This window comes from Pseudonaja textilis, chromosome 3 (genome assembly GCF_049901715.1).
Source record: "Pseudonaja textilis isolate UNSWEBS1 chromosome 3, rPseTex1.2, whole genome shotgun sequence".
Classification (NCBI taxonomy): domain Eukaryota; kingdom Metazoa; phylum Chordata; class Lepidosauria; order Squamata; family Elapidae; genus Pseudonaja; species Pseudonaja textilis.
The window spans coordinates 138,800,929-138,821,558 of NC_141992.1; the positions used below are offsets into that span (position 1 = coordinate 138,800,929).

The 20,630-nt window shown below is 40.0% G+C and overlaps 1 protein-coding gene across 3 annotated transcripts in view; it reads left to right on the plus strand.

Moving 5' to 3' along the window:
- The first annotated feature begins 244 nt into the window (after nucleotides 1-244).
- The window catches only part of E2F3 (E2F transcription factor 3), a 37,955-nt gene continuing 17,569 nt past the window's right edge, over nucleotides 245-20,630 (plus strand). For 2 of the 3 annotated variants that reach the window (XM_087930942.1, XM_087930943.1), the window contains exon 1: nucleotides 245-1,171. In XM_087930942.1, the coding sequence (XP_087787068.1) occupies nucleotides 839-1,171 (333 nt within the window). In that variant the 5' untranslated portion in view covers nucleotides 245-838. Of the gene's footprint in view, nucleotides 1,172-1,766; nucleotides 2,013-20,630 lie in introns of those variants that run through there. The other variant, XM_026699526.2, reaches the window with a different exon arrangement.

Genomic DNA, 20,630 nt, shown 5'->3' on the forward strand with positions numbered 1-20,630 from the left:
GACCAAAGGAAAGGGAAGGATGAGTCTTTAGGTTATTAAACGTTTAATTATGGCCTAAATTACAATATTCTTCATGCAGCCGTTCCAATTTAATTTATTCCGAACCGTATCGGCGATTTTGTTTTTAATATCCCAGCAACCCACTGAGTTCAATTCCTTGTCGTTTTGAGTGCACTCGTTTTGAGTGCAAACCGGCAAACCAGAAGAAAACTTCGGAAAGGAATGAAGAGGAAGGGTGGGAGGCTTGGCTTTAAAAGTCCGGAATCCCGGCATCTCGAAAGGGAATCCCCCAACTAATCAACCAATCGGCGAAGACAATGCAAAACAGGGCAACCCCGTGCCTTTACGATCCAATGAGAAACTGGCAAAGTGTCCAAGACTCTCGCGATTGGGAGACCTGGCAGAGGGAGTAGACCAATGAGTTCACGATCCAGGCTCGGCACGCTGAAAGGGCGGGGCTATACAAATCTGGTTTGAAAAGCGAGCGGGAAATCTGAGTTTCGCGGGAGGCTCTTGGCGCGTAACCCTTCTCCCTTCTCTTTATTCATTGTCAGCGGCAGCTGCCGCCGCTTCCTGGAGCCATTTTCCAGCTAGCCCCACACAGCGGGAGTGGCCGCAAAATCCATCCGCTGCATCTGCCCATAATGCGGGCTCCTTCGCCTTAGCAACGTCGTCCCCTAAAGCTGGACCCTTCCCCGGGATCTGCAACCTGGACCATTTCGGCCCGGGCCCGGGCCTTAAGTAGCTAAAGACTCGGGAAGGCCCGGGGGGAAGGGGTGGCGAGCGAAAGGGGTAGTGGGAGGAGACTCGGCTTCGGGTGCAGATCCACCCAAGAAGGATGCGGAGGGGACTCCACCCGCACGGCCTCACGCCTTGGTCGGCTTCGGCTCCCATGGATTCCGGAGGGAGCCCCGCGGTTGCCGTCAGCCTCCCAGCTCGTTTCGCTCCTGCCACCGCCAGCTCTTTCCTTCAGTTCCACAGCAGTTCCGGGGCATCCTCGCTGGGGGCGACTTGGGGCTCCAGCTTTCCCGGGGCTGATTGTGGCGCGGCGGAGGGCGCTCGGCCTAGTCTCGTGAGCGGAGGAGGCACCTCCTTGTGCTGCACCCCGCACGGGCCCGCCGGACGGGTGGTGCTGGTGCATCCCGCCAGTGAAAGCGGAGGCCGATCCCTGGTAATTCCTCCTTCCCGGTCTCTGGGGGCTGCGTTTCCTTTCTGCGCTGCGGGACTGGGGTGCGCTCCCTGAAAGAAGGGCGCCGTGGCCGCTTTTGTACAGGACGCTTCTCCCCAGCGCCGCAAACTTTTATCTTTTTTTCTTTCCTTTTCCTCCGGCGGGAAGCCACCATGGCCCGGCAACAGGGGGCATTGGGGACAAGTAGGGCGTCCCCAACTAATCGAAGTAAGCCTCGGGGGTGGCAGTCGTCCTCCGATTAAGGGGTGGGGGTGGGGATTGCTGGGGGAGGGGGCAATCTCCTTGCCTTGCCTTAAGGCAGGAACAAAGAGGCCGGCGTTGGCAAGCAGCGCCCTGGCACGGGAGAACTCGTGCTCGTGTGAAAGCGCCAGAAGGCCGGCCGGGTTTCGACGTCCCTCTCGCCGGGGGTGGGGGTGGGGTGGGGGTTCACGGCCTGAGCTGGCAGCATGGCCGTGGGGAAGAGAAAGGTTCTCTGCCCCGCTGGTCGCTTTTTCGCTTCACCCCCGGACTCCGTGGTGACGTTTCGCACACGTGCGCCGAGGCCGCGTTTGTGACTGGGAGCCGGGCGAAGGAGGGAGAGAGAGAGAGAGAGGGAAGGAGGGGGCGCTGATCCGAGCGGGGGGGGAGGGGGGACACACCAGAGCCTTCCTCTGGCCTGAGCAACCACACAGAACTGCACACATAACACAACAGGGTGCGCGCCTGTGCCCGACTCGCCGCCTCTCTCGCCCACAGACACGCGGCCCTTCCCGATCCTCAACTCTTGGAGCTGTCGGGAAGGGGAGGGGGGGCATTGTGAGGCTTGGAAATGCCCCTGCAGCAGGTAGGTTAGGGAAGCGTGTGAGGGGAGGGGCGGGTGGTGGTGGTGGTGGTGGGGGGGACAGTTAAGGTGCTGCCTGCAACAGTCGCTCCCCGAAGTGAGCAGATTCCGCTCGCCCAACAGAAATTCCCCTCAAGGGAAGGCTCCCTCTTCTGTTTCCGGGGAGGGCATGTGAAGTTGGGGTACTAAGTTACCCCACCCACCCACCCAAAGTGTCCCCTCGTGGCCCTGGGTATCCCTTCTGCTAAAATTACCGTTATGGAAACCCCCGCACTTCTCCCCCTCATGTTTTCCTCTGGAGTTGAGTTCTGGCGTTTCTGCTGTCACTGGAGATGGCTCCCTCAAAGTTGGCTGGTTCGAGTAACTGCTTCAGGCCAGCCACCGTTTGGCCTGCCTGCTTATGCTATATGTTTGAAATGTCTTGGGGGGGATGAGGTGGGTAGGCTTCCAAATGAAGCCTTCCCTTTCTTGTTCCTCAACTTTCACCCCCCCCTTTCCTGCTAAGTATAATTTGATTATAATGTCTTGGCTGCTACCCTGAAGAGAGAGCAAAGGGTAACTGAGGGGTATTTGTGTGTGTGTGTGTTGGGGTTTAGTTGGAAAACCCTGCTGGATAAAACTAAAAAGTGGGTGTTGTGGAATAATATTAACTCCTTGTGCCCTCCCTGCTCTTTTCTGAAATGGTTCTTGGAGGCTCGCCCTTTTCCCTCCCAATTCCTGCTTGTTATAACAAATACATTTGTCATCCGACTTGGTAGCTCAGAAACTGAAGTGAAAATTTGGATAAAAGCAGAGAAGAGCGATATGGGGGAAGACGGAAGGAAAATAAAGATTTCCTCTTTGGGCAAGTGGGAGGCAATATAGGTAAGCAAAATAAAATGAAGAGAATAGCTGTGGTCTTGAATTCTAAGCCACCCCATCCTGGGCCTTGCTCAGAAACCTTTTCTGGTGAGGCTTATTAGATTTCAAGGCCTTTCACAGGTACAGTCAGAAGGCTACACAGATTTATTCTGCCAAGCTTCTTCGCAACAAGCATGGTCCTGGGCCTTTGCATTCCCTTTTCTTTTTCCCCTCTTAGTATATGTTTAGATGAACAGCTATTTCATATAGTTTATCTTTTGAGCCATTCTTTGAAGCTAAAAGGTCAGTATCTGTGCCCACATATGACTGGTTTTTATTATTATATCTGTTTGGTTTGTCTTGGCTAGGGATATTCACTCTAGAGAAGGCTGTAGCCAGACTACTGTATAGAGCAAGAGCAAAAACAAATCATACATTGTTTTGTGTCATAGATAATCGGGGTTGACACTTGATTGAAACTGTCCTGTTATTTAAAACCAATAAAGCAATTAGGGTTATACTAGCATTTTTTAAAAAGTGCATATTCAGTTTTTGTTTTTGCAATAAGAATGAAAATATAAAACAGTAAAAATATAAAAATTAAAACAAGAGAGCGGTGATTTAAATTTCTTTCCTAAAAAGTATGATAAGCATTTCTGTATATGGGTTAGAAATGTGACATGAAAGAAAACCCTGATGGCACAGAGTTATGCTAATAAATAATTCTAAACATATCTAAATTGTGTCAAATACTAGAAAATCGTTTGCTCAACTCTTTCTCTGAATATTTATTTGGTTCAATAAAAGTACTTTGTATTAATCCGTGTTCCACTTTTATAATAAACTGTTGCATGGGTTACTAATATGGAGACTTTCAGATGTTACTGAATCAAAACTTTCTACTGGCTGTGCTAGTTACAGCAACATCTGTAAGGATGCACATTATGCATCCATGAATGGTTTAGTGTGAGATATGCACTTTTATATTCACAAGTTATGATTTAAACAACCCATGACATAGTGGGTGTATGAACTTAAATCTGTTGAATAACAGATGACCATCTGCTTAGGATATCTGTTTCTAATAATGGGGTTTGTGCAGATCTTTTTTTAAATTAAAGAACAGTCAATTTATATTCTAATGGCACTGTCCTAAATTGTAGCTGTTAAAATTACAGTATTAAGCAAGTGTACAATCTATGTTACAGTGTTCCTTCTGTTCAGAAATACTGTGTATTTCTAATCATGACCTCCATGATAATTTAGGTCCCGTAATGAAGAGTAAGGTATCCTTATCCAACTTTATGGTTTCCATATACCAGTGAGGGTGAACCTATGGCACGAGTGCCACAGGTGGCATGCAGACCCATTTGTGCTGGCACACAAGCTGCAAGCAAACTTACCTCACTGCGCATGCATGCGCCTCAGAGCTGATTTTTGGCCGGTTTGAGGCTTTTTTCAGCCTCCCAGAGGCTTGAGGAAGGCTTTCGCAGGCGGAAAACTAGGCCTGTTTCATCACTTCCTGTTTTTCCGGAAATACTGGAAGTGACAAAACGGGCCTACTTTTCGGCTTGCAAAGCCTGCAGAAGCCTTCCTCGAGCCTCTGGGAGGTCGAAAAGGCCTCAAACCTGCTGAAAATCAGCTGTGAGGCGCAGTGCGGGTAAGGGGGTTGTGGGGGTAGGGTGGGTGGGGATTGTGCGCGCATGCATAGGGGGCGTGAGGGGCACGCATTGCCTTCTGAGTGCTGGCATGCGAGCGTGCATGCGCATGCACAATTTTTGGCACAGGAGTCCAGAAAGGTTAGCCACCAGTGCCATATACATTGGGATTTCCATACCCATTATATGGGAACCCATTATAGTTCCAGTGTGTTTAGAATGAGATGGGAAATACTAGAAATTATTTGCAGGATTATTTCTCTCGGTCTCTGCTCATCTCACCAGATCTAATAGAAGGGGCATGTTCTAAATCTCTTCTATCAAACAGTATCTTGAACCCTGAAGTCATACCTTCTCATTGGGAGCACCTGCCCTATGGAACAGCACTTCCTCCAGAGAGGCAGATGACCTCCACTCTGTTTTGCATTGAATACATGGCTGTTTTTCCAGGCCTTTGGGTCAGGAATTTAGATCAGCTCTGCTACTGCTGGTGTGTTTGTTTGTTTGTTTGTTTATTCTTGGGCTTCAGGGTTATATGTTGTGAGGTATTTTTGTTCTTAATTTTTGTACACTGTCCAGAGTCACCTATGTGAGATCAGTGACCATATAAATCACACAGATAAATAGAGCAGTTTTTGTCATAGTTTGCAGTTGCAGCTTTCAAGTACCCTTGAAGGACCCTGTCAGTGTCAAGAAAAATCTGTACACAGCTGAGTTTGAATTACATATACCAAGAAACGGGGCCCAATGACTCAGCAGTTATGACAGTGGTCTTGTTGGCTGGAAAGCTGAAAGCCCTGGTTCAAGACCCAAGAACCACACAACGGGGTGAACTCCTGTTACTTGCCCCAACTCTTGCCACCTAGCTGTTTAAAATATAAGTAGACAAATAGGTATCACTTTGGTGGGAAGGTAAAGCATTCTGTGTGCCTCTGCATATTGTCATGCTGGCCATGACTGCAGAAGTGTCTCCAGACAACATTGGCTTCCTTGGCTAAGAAATGGAGATGAGGAGCATAGCCCCTTAGAGTTGGACATGACTGGACAGGGGAAACTTTTATCTTTACCTTTATACCAAGGAAAAAAGAACAGCCTCACTAAAATGAAGTACAGGTAGCCCTCAACTTAAAACTGTTCAAAGTTATGACATATCCCCCAAAATGACCCACCCATCCCAAAAAACAGCCCCATAACGAGCAGTAGGTTTGCTTAATGACCACTTAACAACTGCTGCATAAAAGGTTATAAAATTAGGTGCAGTCAGGCGATCACCTACTTTACAATTGTCACGACTTATGACTAAAATTGTTGACTCAGTTAAAATCCTAATTCACTCACAGGTGTCAAACTCGCAGCATCATGTTGCTGTCACATTACATGTTGCGGCATTTCCCCCCTTGTGGAGCTGGGGGGGCATGGCCTGCATGTGCCATGGGCTGACAGTTTGACACCTGTAGATTATCGGCATATTAACCTAGGGCATTACTTTTCTATCTTGCTATCTTTGTTGTATGTATTTACATGCACTAAGAAAAATAACTGAATATTTGGACCTTCCATATTTTTAGCAACTGCTTCAGATTGACTTTCTGCTCTAGAGATGAATAGATGCTGGAAAAATGTATGTGGACATAAATGCCAAAACATCCATGAAAAAATGCGATTATGTATATTACTTGATAGATGAGGAACAAAGGGGACATTCAGGGTGTATGTTAGAATTCACATGGATGAATTAAAGCAAACATCTACAGTGGTGTGACAGTTTCAAATGTTAAAGTAGCTTATATTTCCTCAGATCAAGAAAAGTGCTGATTACAGTCTCATAATATGCATTTTTCTAATTTAAATGATATATGGTGGGAAATTTTCGGCATCAAAAATGCTGCTTAGGATTTTAAAATGTCAGCTTTGTAGACAGTTGCACAATACGCAGATACATGAAGATCAGCAATATCAAAATTAGTCATCTGTAGTACATCACTAACCTAAAAGTGGATGAAGAGGAGAGCTACTGTATATTTTTCAGAAGCTTCCTTTGGCTATTTAAAGTGCATATTTGCAGATCATCAAGCAGATGGTTATGTTCATGCTTGCAATAAATTGGTGCAGATACCCAATAAAAAAGGTTCTTGATGCTGTCATTACTTCCCATAGAAATTAAAGAAGGAACAGGATTTTTGCCCATTTCTAATCTTGATATACAGAGACAGATAGATCTGAAATGATTAAAAGCGGAGAGTCAAGTAGTTGTAAGTACCACTGGAAAAGTTTAGTCTAATCACCTAAATAAAAGCAGTTTCAGTTTGCTTCTCATGTTTACCTATAAATACTTTAACCATGGTTTATTCAAACTTATTGTCTGTTTCTTATGCACGTAACCATAAACTAACCACAATGTTCGTATTTGCATAACAGTAGTCTAAAATGTGATTGCCTAGTTTGCAAGGATAGCCTTACTACACCTTCAAAAATTAGTTAGGTGCCATCAAATGAAAGGTGACTTTGTGACTGCATGGATAAATACTGTTTTGACCTACCTCAAGTTATAATCTAAATCATGGACAGTTTTATACATTTTTTGGTCTGTTTATGCATTGTATTACCCCTTTTCTGTTCCCCTTATATCTACCAAGTATAGTCATATTCTAGCCCATCATCTGCTAGCATCACATAAAGAAAAATAGGTAAGTTTCTGTTTGCTAATTATTGCATTCAGGAAGCATTACTGCAGGATGGGCTAGCTGGTTTTTCATTCTATCTTTGGATCCTTTATTTAAGATTGACAACTATCTACCATTTTTTCTCAATATCCAGATTTCACGGACACATTGCCACTGAGAGGACCATTGTTTAAACTATTATGATCTTTGTTGACACTTTATCCTATATTTAATAATTGAGTATACTGGTTCACATTTTTATCTTTAATATTCATGTTAAGAATATAAAATCAAAAGGGAATTTCATAATGAATTTTTTAAACTTGGTTAACAAAATGGTATTGCACACATATCTCAAACTTATCCTTGTTTTGGACTTTTGATCTATTTTTGAGCTGTTATACTCTTGTAACATTTTTATAACATTTTTTATAACATTTGCTGTATTGAGTTAAATAACTATAGGAATAATACCCCCAAAATAAGATCCTGTCTTTTTTTTTTTTGCTACCAAAAAAGGCACCAGGTCTAATATTGGGGAATGTCCTCCACTGACTAACCTCACTTGTGTGTGTCGCCCCTGGCTTCCTTTTCACTGTCAGAAGCCTTCAGGAACTTGTTCTTCTGCAGCTGGCAAGGCTTTACTGAAGGCCTTCATAGCTGATAACAGAGCCCTGGATCAATCCACAGCTTTGTTATCAGCTACAGAGGCCTTCAGGAAAGCCTTGCCAGCTGCAGGAGAAGTGGGCCAGCAAGGCAGGTGTTGGGGTGTGGGAGGCCTGGCTACAACTGTCCAAAGGTAAGTAGGGCAGCTCCACCCTCCCATCCTCACCCTAGCTTAAATTTTACCCATGCACTCAAGTGGGTGGGATCTTAATTGTGGGTAGGGCTTATATTGGGCGTATGTGTAAAAATCAAGCTAGGGCTTACTGTCAGGGTAGGTCATATTTTTTTGGAAACAGGTTAGATATTCTTTTCTCACTTGCTATTCTGAACCGCTGTTTTTCTAACCTCAGTCTTTAGGGTTGCTTTTTATTCAATTGTAAATATTTTTTAGAAGAATAACCAAATATTAGAATTGAATTAAATTGAATTACTTATTGGCCAAGTGTGATTGGACATAAAAGGAATTTGTCTTAGTGCAAATGCTCTCAGTGTACATAAAAGAAAAGATATATTTGTCAAGAGTTATGAATCATAAAGTACAGCACTTAATAGTCACAGGGTACTATAAGCAATCAAATCATACTAGGAAACAGTCAATATAAAGGATACAAGCGACAAAGTTACAGTCATACAGTCACAAGTGGGAGGGGATGGGTGATAAGGAGTGATGAGAAGATTAATAGTAATAGTGCAGACTTTGTAAATAGTGGACAGTGTTGAGGGAATTATATTTTAAAGTCTGCATTATTACTATTAATCTTCTCATCACTCCTTATCACCCATCCCCTCCCACTTGTGACTGTATGACTAACTGTCGCTTGTATCCTTTATATTGACTGTTTCCTAGTATTCCTTGTTGGGTTGCAGAGCCAAACCAGACAGTTATAGAGGTGCAGATGACAGACTCAATAATTCCTCTGTAGAATTGTATCAGCAGCTCCTTGGGCAGTTTGAGCTTTCTGAATTGGCACAAAAAGAACATTCTTTGTTGTGCTTTTTTGATGATGTTTTTAATGTTGGGTGTCCATTTTAGGTTTTGTGATATAACAGAACCTAGAAATTTGAAGGTCTCTATTGTTGATACTTGGTTGTCTGGTTATTGTAAGAGGTGGTTGTATGGGAGGATTTCTCCTAAAGTCTACCACCATTTCTACAGTTTTGAGTGTGTTCAGTTCCAGATTGTTCCAGTTATACCATGAGACAAGTTATGCAACCTCCTGTCTGTATGTGGATTCGTTGTTGTCTCGAATGAGACCAATAACTGTTGTATCATCTGCAAACTTCAGTATTTTAACAGATGGATCATTTGAAATGCAGTCATTGGTATATAGGGAGAATTAGGACATAGACAAGTTGTATTTTGGCATGATTGACACTATCAAAGGCATTGCTGTAGTTTATAAAGCAAAGAGAAGCCACCTATTTTTGTTTTCTTCATTAACCTTACATTAATAATCTGATTTCATATCGATGGGACCCGTAGATTCCCTGCCCTCCTGCTCTGATGGGTCGGGTAGATATGACCAGCAAGAGATAGTTCTTCAGATATCCTAGTCCCAAGCCATGAAGGGCTTTAAAGATGACAACCAGCACTCTGAATTGCACCTGGAAGCAAATCTGCAACCAATGCAGCTCCCGCAGGAGAGGTGAAATGTGCATACTGGGGTCTGCACAAAACCATGCGGGCTGCTGCATTTTCCACCAACTGGAACTTCCGGATGTTCTTCAAGGGCAGCCCCATGTAGAGCATGTTGCAACAATAAAGATGGGAAGTGACCGGGGCATGAGTGACTGTGAGAGTTGGTCCAGGAAAGGGCGTATCTGGTGCACAACTTGCAGTTGCGCAAAGGCCCTCCTGGCCATGACTGCCACCTGCTCTTTGAGCAGGAGTTGTGAGTCTAGGAAAACCCCTAGATTATGCATAGGGTCTGTTTGGGGTAGTGCCATCCCATCCAAGACTAAAGGTGGCAATTCTCCCTGAGCCAATGAACCCCAAACCCAGAGCCACTTGCAAGGGTTTAGTTTCAACCCGTTGCTCCCCATCCAGCCCCTAACAACCTCCAGGTACTGTGAGAGGGATGCTTTATAGTAACTAGAGGACTGCTATCCAAATTGAGAGGCTAAACTTTTAGCACCCAGACTTGGGTAATTGTTTCTGCCACGTCCATACAGTTGGCTTCTTTATTTGATTCTGGGATTCCTTCTACATGGGTGGCCTTTCTTATGCCTTGTAGATCCCAGCTTTCTCTTATCCACATTATGAATTACCGCTTAACTTCATTTCTTGTCTTTTGAACTTCCCTGCAAGGGTGACCCTTTACTGTTGTTGGAAGGAAAATCCATCTGGTTCAGTTTCAAGCTGGGAAAAAAAGACAATGGAAACATGGAGGCTGATTGGGAAGATGGTTTAATGAACTACCAGCTTTTATGGTTCTGGTGCAGCTTACAAAATGGAGTTGAGAGTGGGGGGGGGGTGTTATACCTTTTTGGGGTTTTGTATTTGAGCTTCCTGCTCCTGTGCAAGAACATGTCCTTTAATATTCTATTGGCTGTTGTCAGATTCCTATGAGGTCATGTAGTGGTTATGTAGGGGTCATAGCTGGCTCTACAGGCAAAAGAGGAAATGCAAATCCTAGGTGTTTGTCTGAGATAATCTGGTCAACCTCTGGCTTATTGTTTATCTGAGCTCCCCGGTGAAATTTGGACTGCTCTGGGATGGTGCAATGAAGGGGTTTGTGTTCTGAAAGGGTGTTGGGCAATTTCTATTGTGGTTTAATGACTATCATCCTGTGTTGGTTCTTGGGTGAGGGGCTGCTTCTAATCCTACCATTCTGCCTTTGTTCAGACTTAGCTGCAGGGAGTTTCAAAATATCCTGTCTTGAATGGATTTCTGGCTGCAGTATTTGCTTTGCTTATGAATACAGCTATCTGGATACTTGTCTTCCTCTTTCAAAAAGCTCTTTATATCTTAAGTGTTGGCATCTGCTGTGGGCTATTAAGAAAGACTTTGGGACTGCTTCCTGCTACTAAAAACATGTTCCTCCATTTCTCCTTTAGGGAAATACAATATTCTGCCTTTTTTAATATTCCCCAAAACATTTCATTCTTCTTGTGGTAGGGGCTTCCCACACTGTAAAGAATTCACATAGGTCGTTAAAGTTTCCAAGTCATCCCATCATAACAGGATTTCCTGAGAAGATCTAAAGTGACAAATAATATTTTTATTTTGGGGACTTTGATTTTTCTGGCAGTAATTAGAACAGAAATGTAAAAAAAATGGCAAGATATATATTGTGGACACTGCACATTGAAATATATCAGAGAATAGTAGTATGTATTTTATTATTTGTATACTGCATATCTTACTTTGGATCTTACTTACTTATTCTAACCACTCTAGGTGGTTATAATGCCAGAAATTACAGTCTGAAGCTTCTGGTGGAATTGTTTTTGTGTCAGTAATTGTGATGGAAATTAGATACAATCCAATTTTTAAAAAAATATGATCTAGGATTGGCAACGATACATTTGGCAAAAACACATTAGATAGTACCCCCAATGATCATATAGAATATATTGAATAAAACAGTTAGAATACAACTTACAACTTATGCTAAAACCACCTGTTCAGAGAAAGTTGTGTTTAATCCTGATGTAACTCTAAATTACTTAGGATTAATTTAACTCTGTTTAAGTGAGTCTTATTTCTGGATTTAGCAACACAATCTACAGCTTGCAATTCTCTTTCAGGATTATAAACAAAGTACAGTTAGTAGGTTTAACCAAATGCCATTTCTAAAAACTAACTTATTGCAGAAGTCAATTGCAAGGGGAAAATGGATATTGAAATAATACCATACAAATAATGCAGTATTGCTTTAAATTAAGGTTTCTATTTTATCTTGATGAGATGCTGAAGAAATAAAATAGGATGGGTAGGGAATGAGCAAAGATACAGATCATACAGTGTTGTACATAAGGGATAGAATTTGAATAATGACATGATGTACATTTTGTCATTTTGACAGAATCTTGATTATATATATATATATATAATAGTGGAATGCTGGATTATGTAAACTAGCAGCAACAAACTTCTGTGTTATCAAAAAAGAAAACTGCCTTGTGCCATTGCACAGGAAGGCTGTTAGAAAATCAGGAAATCTTTGCTATAGTAGATACAGAGATATATCGATTTTAATTTGAATTAATTCCGTTTTTGGAATTTTTATAGTAGCTTCCCATTACTTCAGTAAATCTTGCTAAATATAAGAATTTTGGTGGGGAAAAATTATTTTAAATCAAGGCAGCTGCTGGAAGTAGCGTCGATGCTAGAAAGAGAATAAAGCTCTGAAGCTTGGGAGACTTTTCCTGTGCTCCAAATCATGAAAATGTAATGAGTCTTGAATTTATTACTAGAATATTAGTATGATTTGTTCTTCAAAATGATAGACTATCATGAAACCATACCACCACTTTTAATAGTTTTGGTTTTTGTGGGGGAGGGCCGCTGGCCAGACCACCAAAAATTATTAAGAAGCTGCCTTAGGGCTCACACCTCCTACTTTTGAAAAACTCTATACAAATCAAGTGATACAGTTTCAAAGTCGTACAGGTAAAACTCAAAAAATTAGAATATCGTGCAAAAGTTCATTTATTTCAGTAATGCAACTTAAAAGGTGAAACTAATATATGAGATAGACTCATTACATGGAAAGCAAGATAGTTCAAGCCGTGATTTGTCATAATTGATGATTATGGCTTACAGCTCATGAAAACCCCAAATCCACAATCTCAGAAAATTAGAATATTACATGCAATCAATAAAACAAGGATTGTACATAGAATAATATCGGACCTCTGAAAAGTATAAGCATGCATATGTATTCAGTACTTGGTTTGGGCCCCTTTTGCAGCAATTACTACCTCAATGCAATATGGCATGGAAGCTATCAGCCTGTGGCACCGCTGAGGAGTTATGGAAGACCAGGATGCTTCAATAGCGGCCTTCAGCTCTTCTGCATTGTTTGGTCTCATGTCTTTATTTTTCTCTTGGCAATGCCCCATAGATTCTCTATGGGGTTCAGGTCAGGCGAGTTTGCTGGCCAATCAAGCACAGTAATCCCATGGTCATTGAACCAGGTTTTGGTGCTTTTGGCAGTGTGGGCAGATGCCAAGTCTTGCTGGAAAATGAAGTCAACATCGCCATAAAGCTCGTCTGCGGAAGGAAGCATGAAGTGCTCCAAAATCTCCCGGTAGATGGCTGCGTTGACCCTGGACTTAATGAAGCACAGTGGACCAACACCAGCAGATGACATGGCTCCCAAATCAACACAGACTATGGAAACTTCACACTGGACTTTAAGCATTTTGCACTGTGTGCCTCTGCATTCTTCCTTCAGACTCTGGGTCCTTGGTTTCCAAATGAGGTGCAAAAGTTGCTCTCATCAGAAAAGAGGACTTTGGACCACTGGGCAACAGACCAGTTCTGTTTTTCTTTAGCCCAGGTAAGACGCTTCTGACATCGTTGTTTAGGAGCACCGTGACAAGAGGAATACGACATTTGAAGCCCATGTCCAGGATCCGTCTGTGTGTGGTGGCTCTTGATGCACTGACTCCAGCCTCAGTCCACTCCTTGTGAAAGTCCCCAACACTTTTGAATGGCCTTTTCCTGACAATCCTCTCCAGGCTGCGGTCATCCCTGCTGCTTGTGCACCTTTTTCTTCCACACTTTTCCCTTCCACATAACTTTCTATTAATGTGCTTTGATACAGCACTTTGGAACATCCAACTTCTTTTGCAATTACCTTTTGAGGATTTCCCTCCTTATGGAGGATGTCAATGATGGTTTTCTGCACAACAGTCAGGTCAGCAGTCTTTCCCATGATTGTGATTCCTACTGAACCAGACTGAGAGACCATTTAAAGGCTCAGGAACCCTTTGCAGGTGTTATGGCTTAATTAGGTGATTAGAGTGGGACACTTTGAGCCAAGAATATGGAATCTTTTCACAATATTCTAATTTTCCGAGGTTGTGGATTTGGGGTTTTCATGAGCTGTAAACCATCATCATCTCAATTATGACACATCACAGCTTGAACTATCTTGCTTTGCATGTAATGAGTCTGTCTCATATATTAGTTTCACCTTTTAAGTTGCATTACTGAAATAAATGAACTTTTGCACAATATTCTAATTTTTCAAGTTTCACCTGTATTTTCAGTATGCTGCTATCCCGTATCTTTCCTATTTGAGAGTGATAAGTGGGCAGGGCAATGATGTGATCTCAGTCAGATTGGCAGGGCTGAAATTTTTGTTTATTTCAGGATTTTCTTTTTCTTTTCTTTTACAAAGATTGTAAAGGATTCAAGAATCAGCATTAATCTTTAAACTTCTCCAAATCTGAAAAACTGGCATTATTTTGGGAATGAGAATGGGAATAATGAATACTTTTAAGCCTAATTTACCCCCTGCCAAAACTCTAATCCTCAAATAAGAGAAGAAGAAAAAAGACGAATTGTAGTTCTTCCTGAGAGACTACATATAGCCTACAGGCTTTCCACACAGTTCAGCTATATGTCTATGATATATGTCAAGAAAACAGAGTAGGACTTATTTACTGGCAAAAAATAATTGTCCATGAACAGGTGCAGGAGCTCTTGGATGAATGGGTGGGTCAGAAACGCTTTACCCTATAGTCTGTGTGTGACTTTCATTTCTGCCTCTTTGGAGCACATAGACCTAATATGTTTCTAAAAATTTGCTTTCAGTACCATAATGTGAGAATCAGAGCTGAAAATAGGTGACTGGGGAGTTGCATGGTATTTGAAGGCCACCATTGATCTATAGGTGACTGAGATTGATACAGGTGAACAAGTACATATTGCAACCAGTTTATGAAATGATCAAATTCATCCATGAGTCATACACAAATGACTGCAAAATCACAGATGAGTAAACTTAAGGTATAAGTATTCTTTTTTTAGGCTCTGTTTTATTTAGGCCATTCTCCTTTTTATTGGCTAAGTATGATAGACATCATTTCTTAAAAGCATCTGTAGTGCTGCTTATGTTTAATTACAATACATTTTTCTTTTAAGTAAAAGATTCAATTGAAACAAATTAAATAAAAGTTGATTATCGTTAGCTTTGAAATGAAAAATCTTCCCTAGGAGCATTTTGTATTTGTATTTGTGGTACCTAGAGATATACTGTGCCAAAATTTATCAAAAGAAAATTTGAAATTATTATTGAAAGTTAAATATATTTAAGTGAAAGGAAAATTTAATTTTAAAGTGTATTTTATTTAATTATCTTTGTTCTATCTTTTCATGTTTGGAAATAATTTCATGGATGTTTTGCCAAATAAGTATTTACAACTAAATGTTTTGACGTAGAAATTCCAAGCTACCTTTTCTCACGATTCCTGCTTTTTGGTGCAACTTCTCAGTTCTTTGTGTTGAATGCAGTTTTGTGACTTCAGTATAATGAAGAGAGGGAGATGGAAGAGGGAGATTAGAATATTCAGTATTATTTTCCAAGGTTTATGTTTGTGAGATTCCCATTTCATTAGGGTTCTGCTTCTTTCTGAAATATTATAATCTCCAGAAACTGTCTAAAACTGTACTCTCAGAACATGTATTTTAAAGTACCGCTATATAGGCATAAAATTATATTCTGAAACTTGAAGTGTAAAATCAAAGTTTCAACATGAGTCATAGTAATACATGTATATCTCTAGTTTTTAAATTACAAGTCCATGGGAAATAAAATTCTTTAAGTTGGTAAGTATCCAGAAAACCAAAAGGCTTCTGTTTTACTCCAGAAGCCATTTTAGATAACTTAAATTTATTCAATTGTTTACAATCTATGGAAGAAGCCCAACAAAAATGTTAAGAATCATTCTCCTGGTTATTGACAGTATTAAACATCACTGAAAGGATAATACCTAGAATTAAGGCACTATCACTCAATATGCATACTTGCAGTTCAGCTTTGTTCAATAAGTTTACTTATACTATCCTTCTACTCATACATTTCCTCCAAGTTTCAGGAAAAAATTACTGATTACAAGGACTGCTAAGAATACAAATGCCTTTGGATTGCACTGCTTCAATATACTGAATATGCCATTTAGATTTAAATCCTAAACATATTATATGTACTATTGCCAAAAAGTCAATCCCACTGATCCCAGTTCTGCTAATGGAATTGCATTGACAATATTAACATAAATTTCTGTTCCACATAGAGTGCAGCATGGTAGGGGAGGCAAGGAGAACATGAAGTCGGGGCACATTCATAAATATTGGTAATGAAGCTGTCATTTGATACTGGCAACAGAAGTGGAATAATATGTCACTGACCTCTAAGATGCCTTAAAAGAATATATATTTTTGCTAAAACAGTGTAATTGTGTTTTATTGTCAGAATATGTAATATAAAACTCAATGGCTCCGTAAACGGAGATCACACTGCAGAATATGCTTATTTTCGGGGTGGGGAGGGTCAGGGAGAAGATCAGTAGTCAACCCTTCCATCTGTCATGTAATCTCCTAAATGCCTTACACTGGATAGAGGTAGGTTCTCAATTATACAGTTATCCCCACTCCCCTAATACTAATTATGTCATCCCTCTATCGATCTGTAAGAACAGATGCAATTGGCGCCCCATAGTTGCAAAAAACAACCGCAGAGGTATGAATAGATGGAACAAAAGTAATTTAAAAATGGTCATAGAATGACTGGCAGCCAGAGTTACCTTAGAAAATTTGAGCGCACTTGCTAGGCAACTCTCTAAAAGCATGTTCAGATACAGTATGTAGTTTAGCAAATGTCTCACTTAAATTGGAATATAAAGAACAAAAAATCGTTTGATCAGGATTGTGCACAACTGAAAATGTTATGTCAGATTGCAAGTAGAAAAAATAAATAATCTTCTGAGGACCAATATTTTCCCTATTGAACTTAAATGCTCAGTGTAAGTCCCTCCTAAAAAAAAGGGGAAAAACTGGCAAAAAGGAGACACTCAGAAATTAATTCAGTGTGTCAAGAAGAAAGATTTCTTCACTTCTAGCAAATTACCAGTGTAGGTAAACCACTCACTCTCCTACTTCCAGTCTGTCAATTAAGTGGCATTTTAAATCTGTGAGTATTTTATATAGACTCTAGTAGTAACACAAATGAGAATCAGATCAATCTGGGACAGGAGTAAAATTGGTGCCCTGTCTCTGTGCAAGAAGTAAACCAATTGCTTAAGATGAGCAAAGCTGTAGTTGTTGATTGTTTTTTGCCTGAAATAATAATAAAGAATTCCAACTAGAGGGGGCTTCAGCTAGTATCTCTGTTGACATTTATTGATCAGAATGGTATATTCCAATATGTGGGGCTGGCAATAATACAAATGTATATAAAGGGAAATAGAACGATTTGTGCAAGCAGGTCTCTGAGTCTCTCCTGAAGGTTAGCAAATTATATGTTAAACATTTGAACTGTAAGCCCCAATATTGGACAGCAACAGAACAGCCAGGATTAAGAAAAGGGAGCTCAAAAATAGACATCCTGCAACAATATCTTTAACACCGTCAAATAAAATCTACCTAGTCCTGGTCTGTGGGAAGGGCTCCATACAGGTAGTCCTCAACTTACAACCATTCTTTTAGTAACCATTCAAAGTTACAATGACACTGAAAAACTGACGTGAGCATTTTTCACATACCCATCAGCGTCCTCATGGCGGTGTGATCAAAATTCAGGCACTTGGCAACTGGCATGTATTTGTGATGGTTGCAATGTCCCAGGGTCATGTGAACCCCTTTTGCGACCTTCTGACAAGGAAAGTTAATGGGGAAGCCAAGTTCACTTAACAGTCATATTACTAACTTCACAACCGCAGTGACAGCTATGGCAAGAAAGATTATAAAATGGGGCAAAACTTACTTAACAAATGCCTCGCTTAAGCACAAAAAATTTGGGCTGAATAATATAAGCAAATAAAATAACCCCTCCATGGATCTCCACTTGTCATGAGGGGGGGGGGCTTGTGATGTTCTGACAAAGTTGAGATCTATGCTGGCAGGTAATGTATTTGATCAGAAAAGTCACCCATCCCAGGCAAGTATTAGCAGAAGAGCCAGACTAAGTATATCCAAGAACTTTTAATAGTCAGAAACCAGAAAAAGAATCCTGTACCAGATTGCTTATTGCTGTGTCAGATGTTAGAGTTCCAGGACATCTGTTGAAAAAGGGGAATGGGACTCAGGAACTATGGCTGAGCAACCAGGGCTTAGCCTTGTAGGATTACTGAAAGAACAACTGCAGACAAAAGTATACTGTATTTGAAAAATACACCATTATCACTTGGCAAGGATAAATTGGAACCAACTAAGCTGGCCTACTTAAAGTGGATGTTTGAACTGTGGAAAAGAATTTATCCACACTAAAATGCCATTGAACGAAATTTAATAGATAAAAGGAGTTTCATTACAGAAATAAAATATTAAAGGATGCAGAACGGGAAGAGAATGTGAAAAATTGTGAAAATGAAAACCCAGATACAGTAACAACCATTCAAAAAGTAGAAGAAAGCTGCTGTGAATTACAGAGATGATTACTTAGAAGGAGTAATACAATAGGGTCTACACTAACACAACCTATGAACTGACCCATTCACAAAGGAAAAAAATGGAAGATGATGGCATTTGCAGAATTATCAATAGAAAGACAAGACTTCCAGTATTGAAAGTAGTCTCCCAAAAGAGACCTAGCACCCATAATGATGGGTACGAATAAGTACAACAGTGCCAGTTACCAAAGAAATCACTACTGAAATTAGAAAACCAAAACCAAAATCATATTTAAGTAGAAGATCAGACTAAAGGACAAGATAAAGAAATTAAGATATACAAATAGTTTAAATTGTATAGAGAAGCAAAAATTCAAGAATGTAAGAATGTAAGAATCAAGACAAGTTTAATAAAATTAATTTAGCACCATTTTGGGGGGAAATCATAAAGCAAATAACAGCAATCGCTGGGAAAATCAAACACTATCAGGCACAAATAATCCAAGTTAATCAAAATCAACAAGTTCAGTCAAACCAGGCAATTCAACCAAAGTATAAAAGGCAATAAAATTCTGAAAATAGAAAACCAAGCAAAAAGAATTCAGTTTCAAATAGGTTTGTGGACATTTCAAAAATGCTATAATGAAAATACTGGATAGATAGAAGAATGTGAAGATGAATTTAGTAAAAATCAAATGCAAGTATTAATTATAGCAAAAATGGTTAACTGAGTGGAGGTGATTAAAAATGACATTTCCTGGAAATATCCATTGCATGGCTCAGATATCTGACTAGTTTACATCCAATTACAGCTAGATAGTTTAATAAAGCATTGCATTAAAAAGTCAGCAACTGGTTAATAACTGACAAAACATACTGGTTCTAAAAGAACGAGTGAAAGGAACAAAATCAGGAAACAACATGCTTGCCTACTGTTTTTAAATTACATGCAGAATAATACATAATCCAAGATTAAGATTGTTCTAAATAATCTTGGAAAAATACATCCTTCCAGTACTATAGAAAGTAAATAAAAGGAAAAGCAAAGATACAAAAATAAAACTGATAAAATGGTTTTGGAGAATTGCAAAACCCAATTTACATGTCTGAATTGATTATAAAAAAGATGTTTGATTCACTACTACATAGTTGGATCATCAAATGTTTGGAAACAACGACTGGCAGTAAAACATTACAATCTTTATAGAAAAAATAAGCAGTGGAAGACAATTGGTGGATGTACATGAAATGTGTAGTAAACATTAGAAGAGGCATGGTCAACACTACTTAAAAGCTGTGATTTCACATTGTGCATAATAGAATAATAGGTCTTAATAGGTTGAACAAAAATGCCAAATCCAATCTAAGTATCTGGCTATGTGACCAACTATAACTACAATAATAACACTGCACGTTCTTTTACTAATACTGAAGTTATATTCTAACACAATTTTATGAGTGAAGTCTCAGGGTTTCCTCTGACACAATATTGTAATTGTTCAGAAAATATTCTTTTCCCTTCACGCTTTATATGTCAAGTTCAATAATGGCCCCATATTTTTGTACTCCTAAATTTAACGGCTCAAATTCCCCATACTCCTCTACATTGATGATGATGATGGAATATCACAAGCCCCTATTGGACTGAGCAATAGTATATTTTACTGTTGCAAATGAATTCAAGTGGTACTTAATTTTCAGGAATCTAAAATCTTTGAAAAACAGCCAACATTTCTCGACGCTAGAAGGCATAAAGTAGAATGGGTTTTTGCCTTTAAATCCTTAGGGTGCTTTTATGCACCCCTTCAAATTTAAGAGGCAAATTCTGCAATGGTACCAGTTATTTTGTTTTTCGGTTTTGTTTTCACATGGCTGACTATAGTATTTTAGGGTTGTGAGCCACTGAAATATAACTGTTTCAATTAAAGTGGGGGGGGAGATACTGCCTTTCACTTTCATAAAGAAACATTTTTTTAAAGGCACTTTACTGTAATTTATATCTGAACAATAAATCCACATACAAGTTTTAGAATTGGCTGATACGTATTATCTGAAAACGTTATTCTGAAACCTATATATATAAAAGCATTTGGCTGAAAATGTATCATTTTAGCAAAATATTCCTTAGGTGATTAGTGTGTAAGGCAGATTTTATTTTCATAACATATACCGTATTTATTCAGTTTGCATATAGTGTTGGTCTGCAAATGTTTTAAATATGAAATTATAAT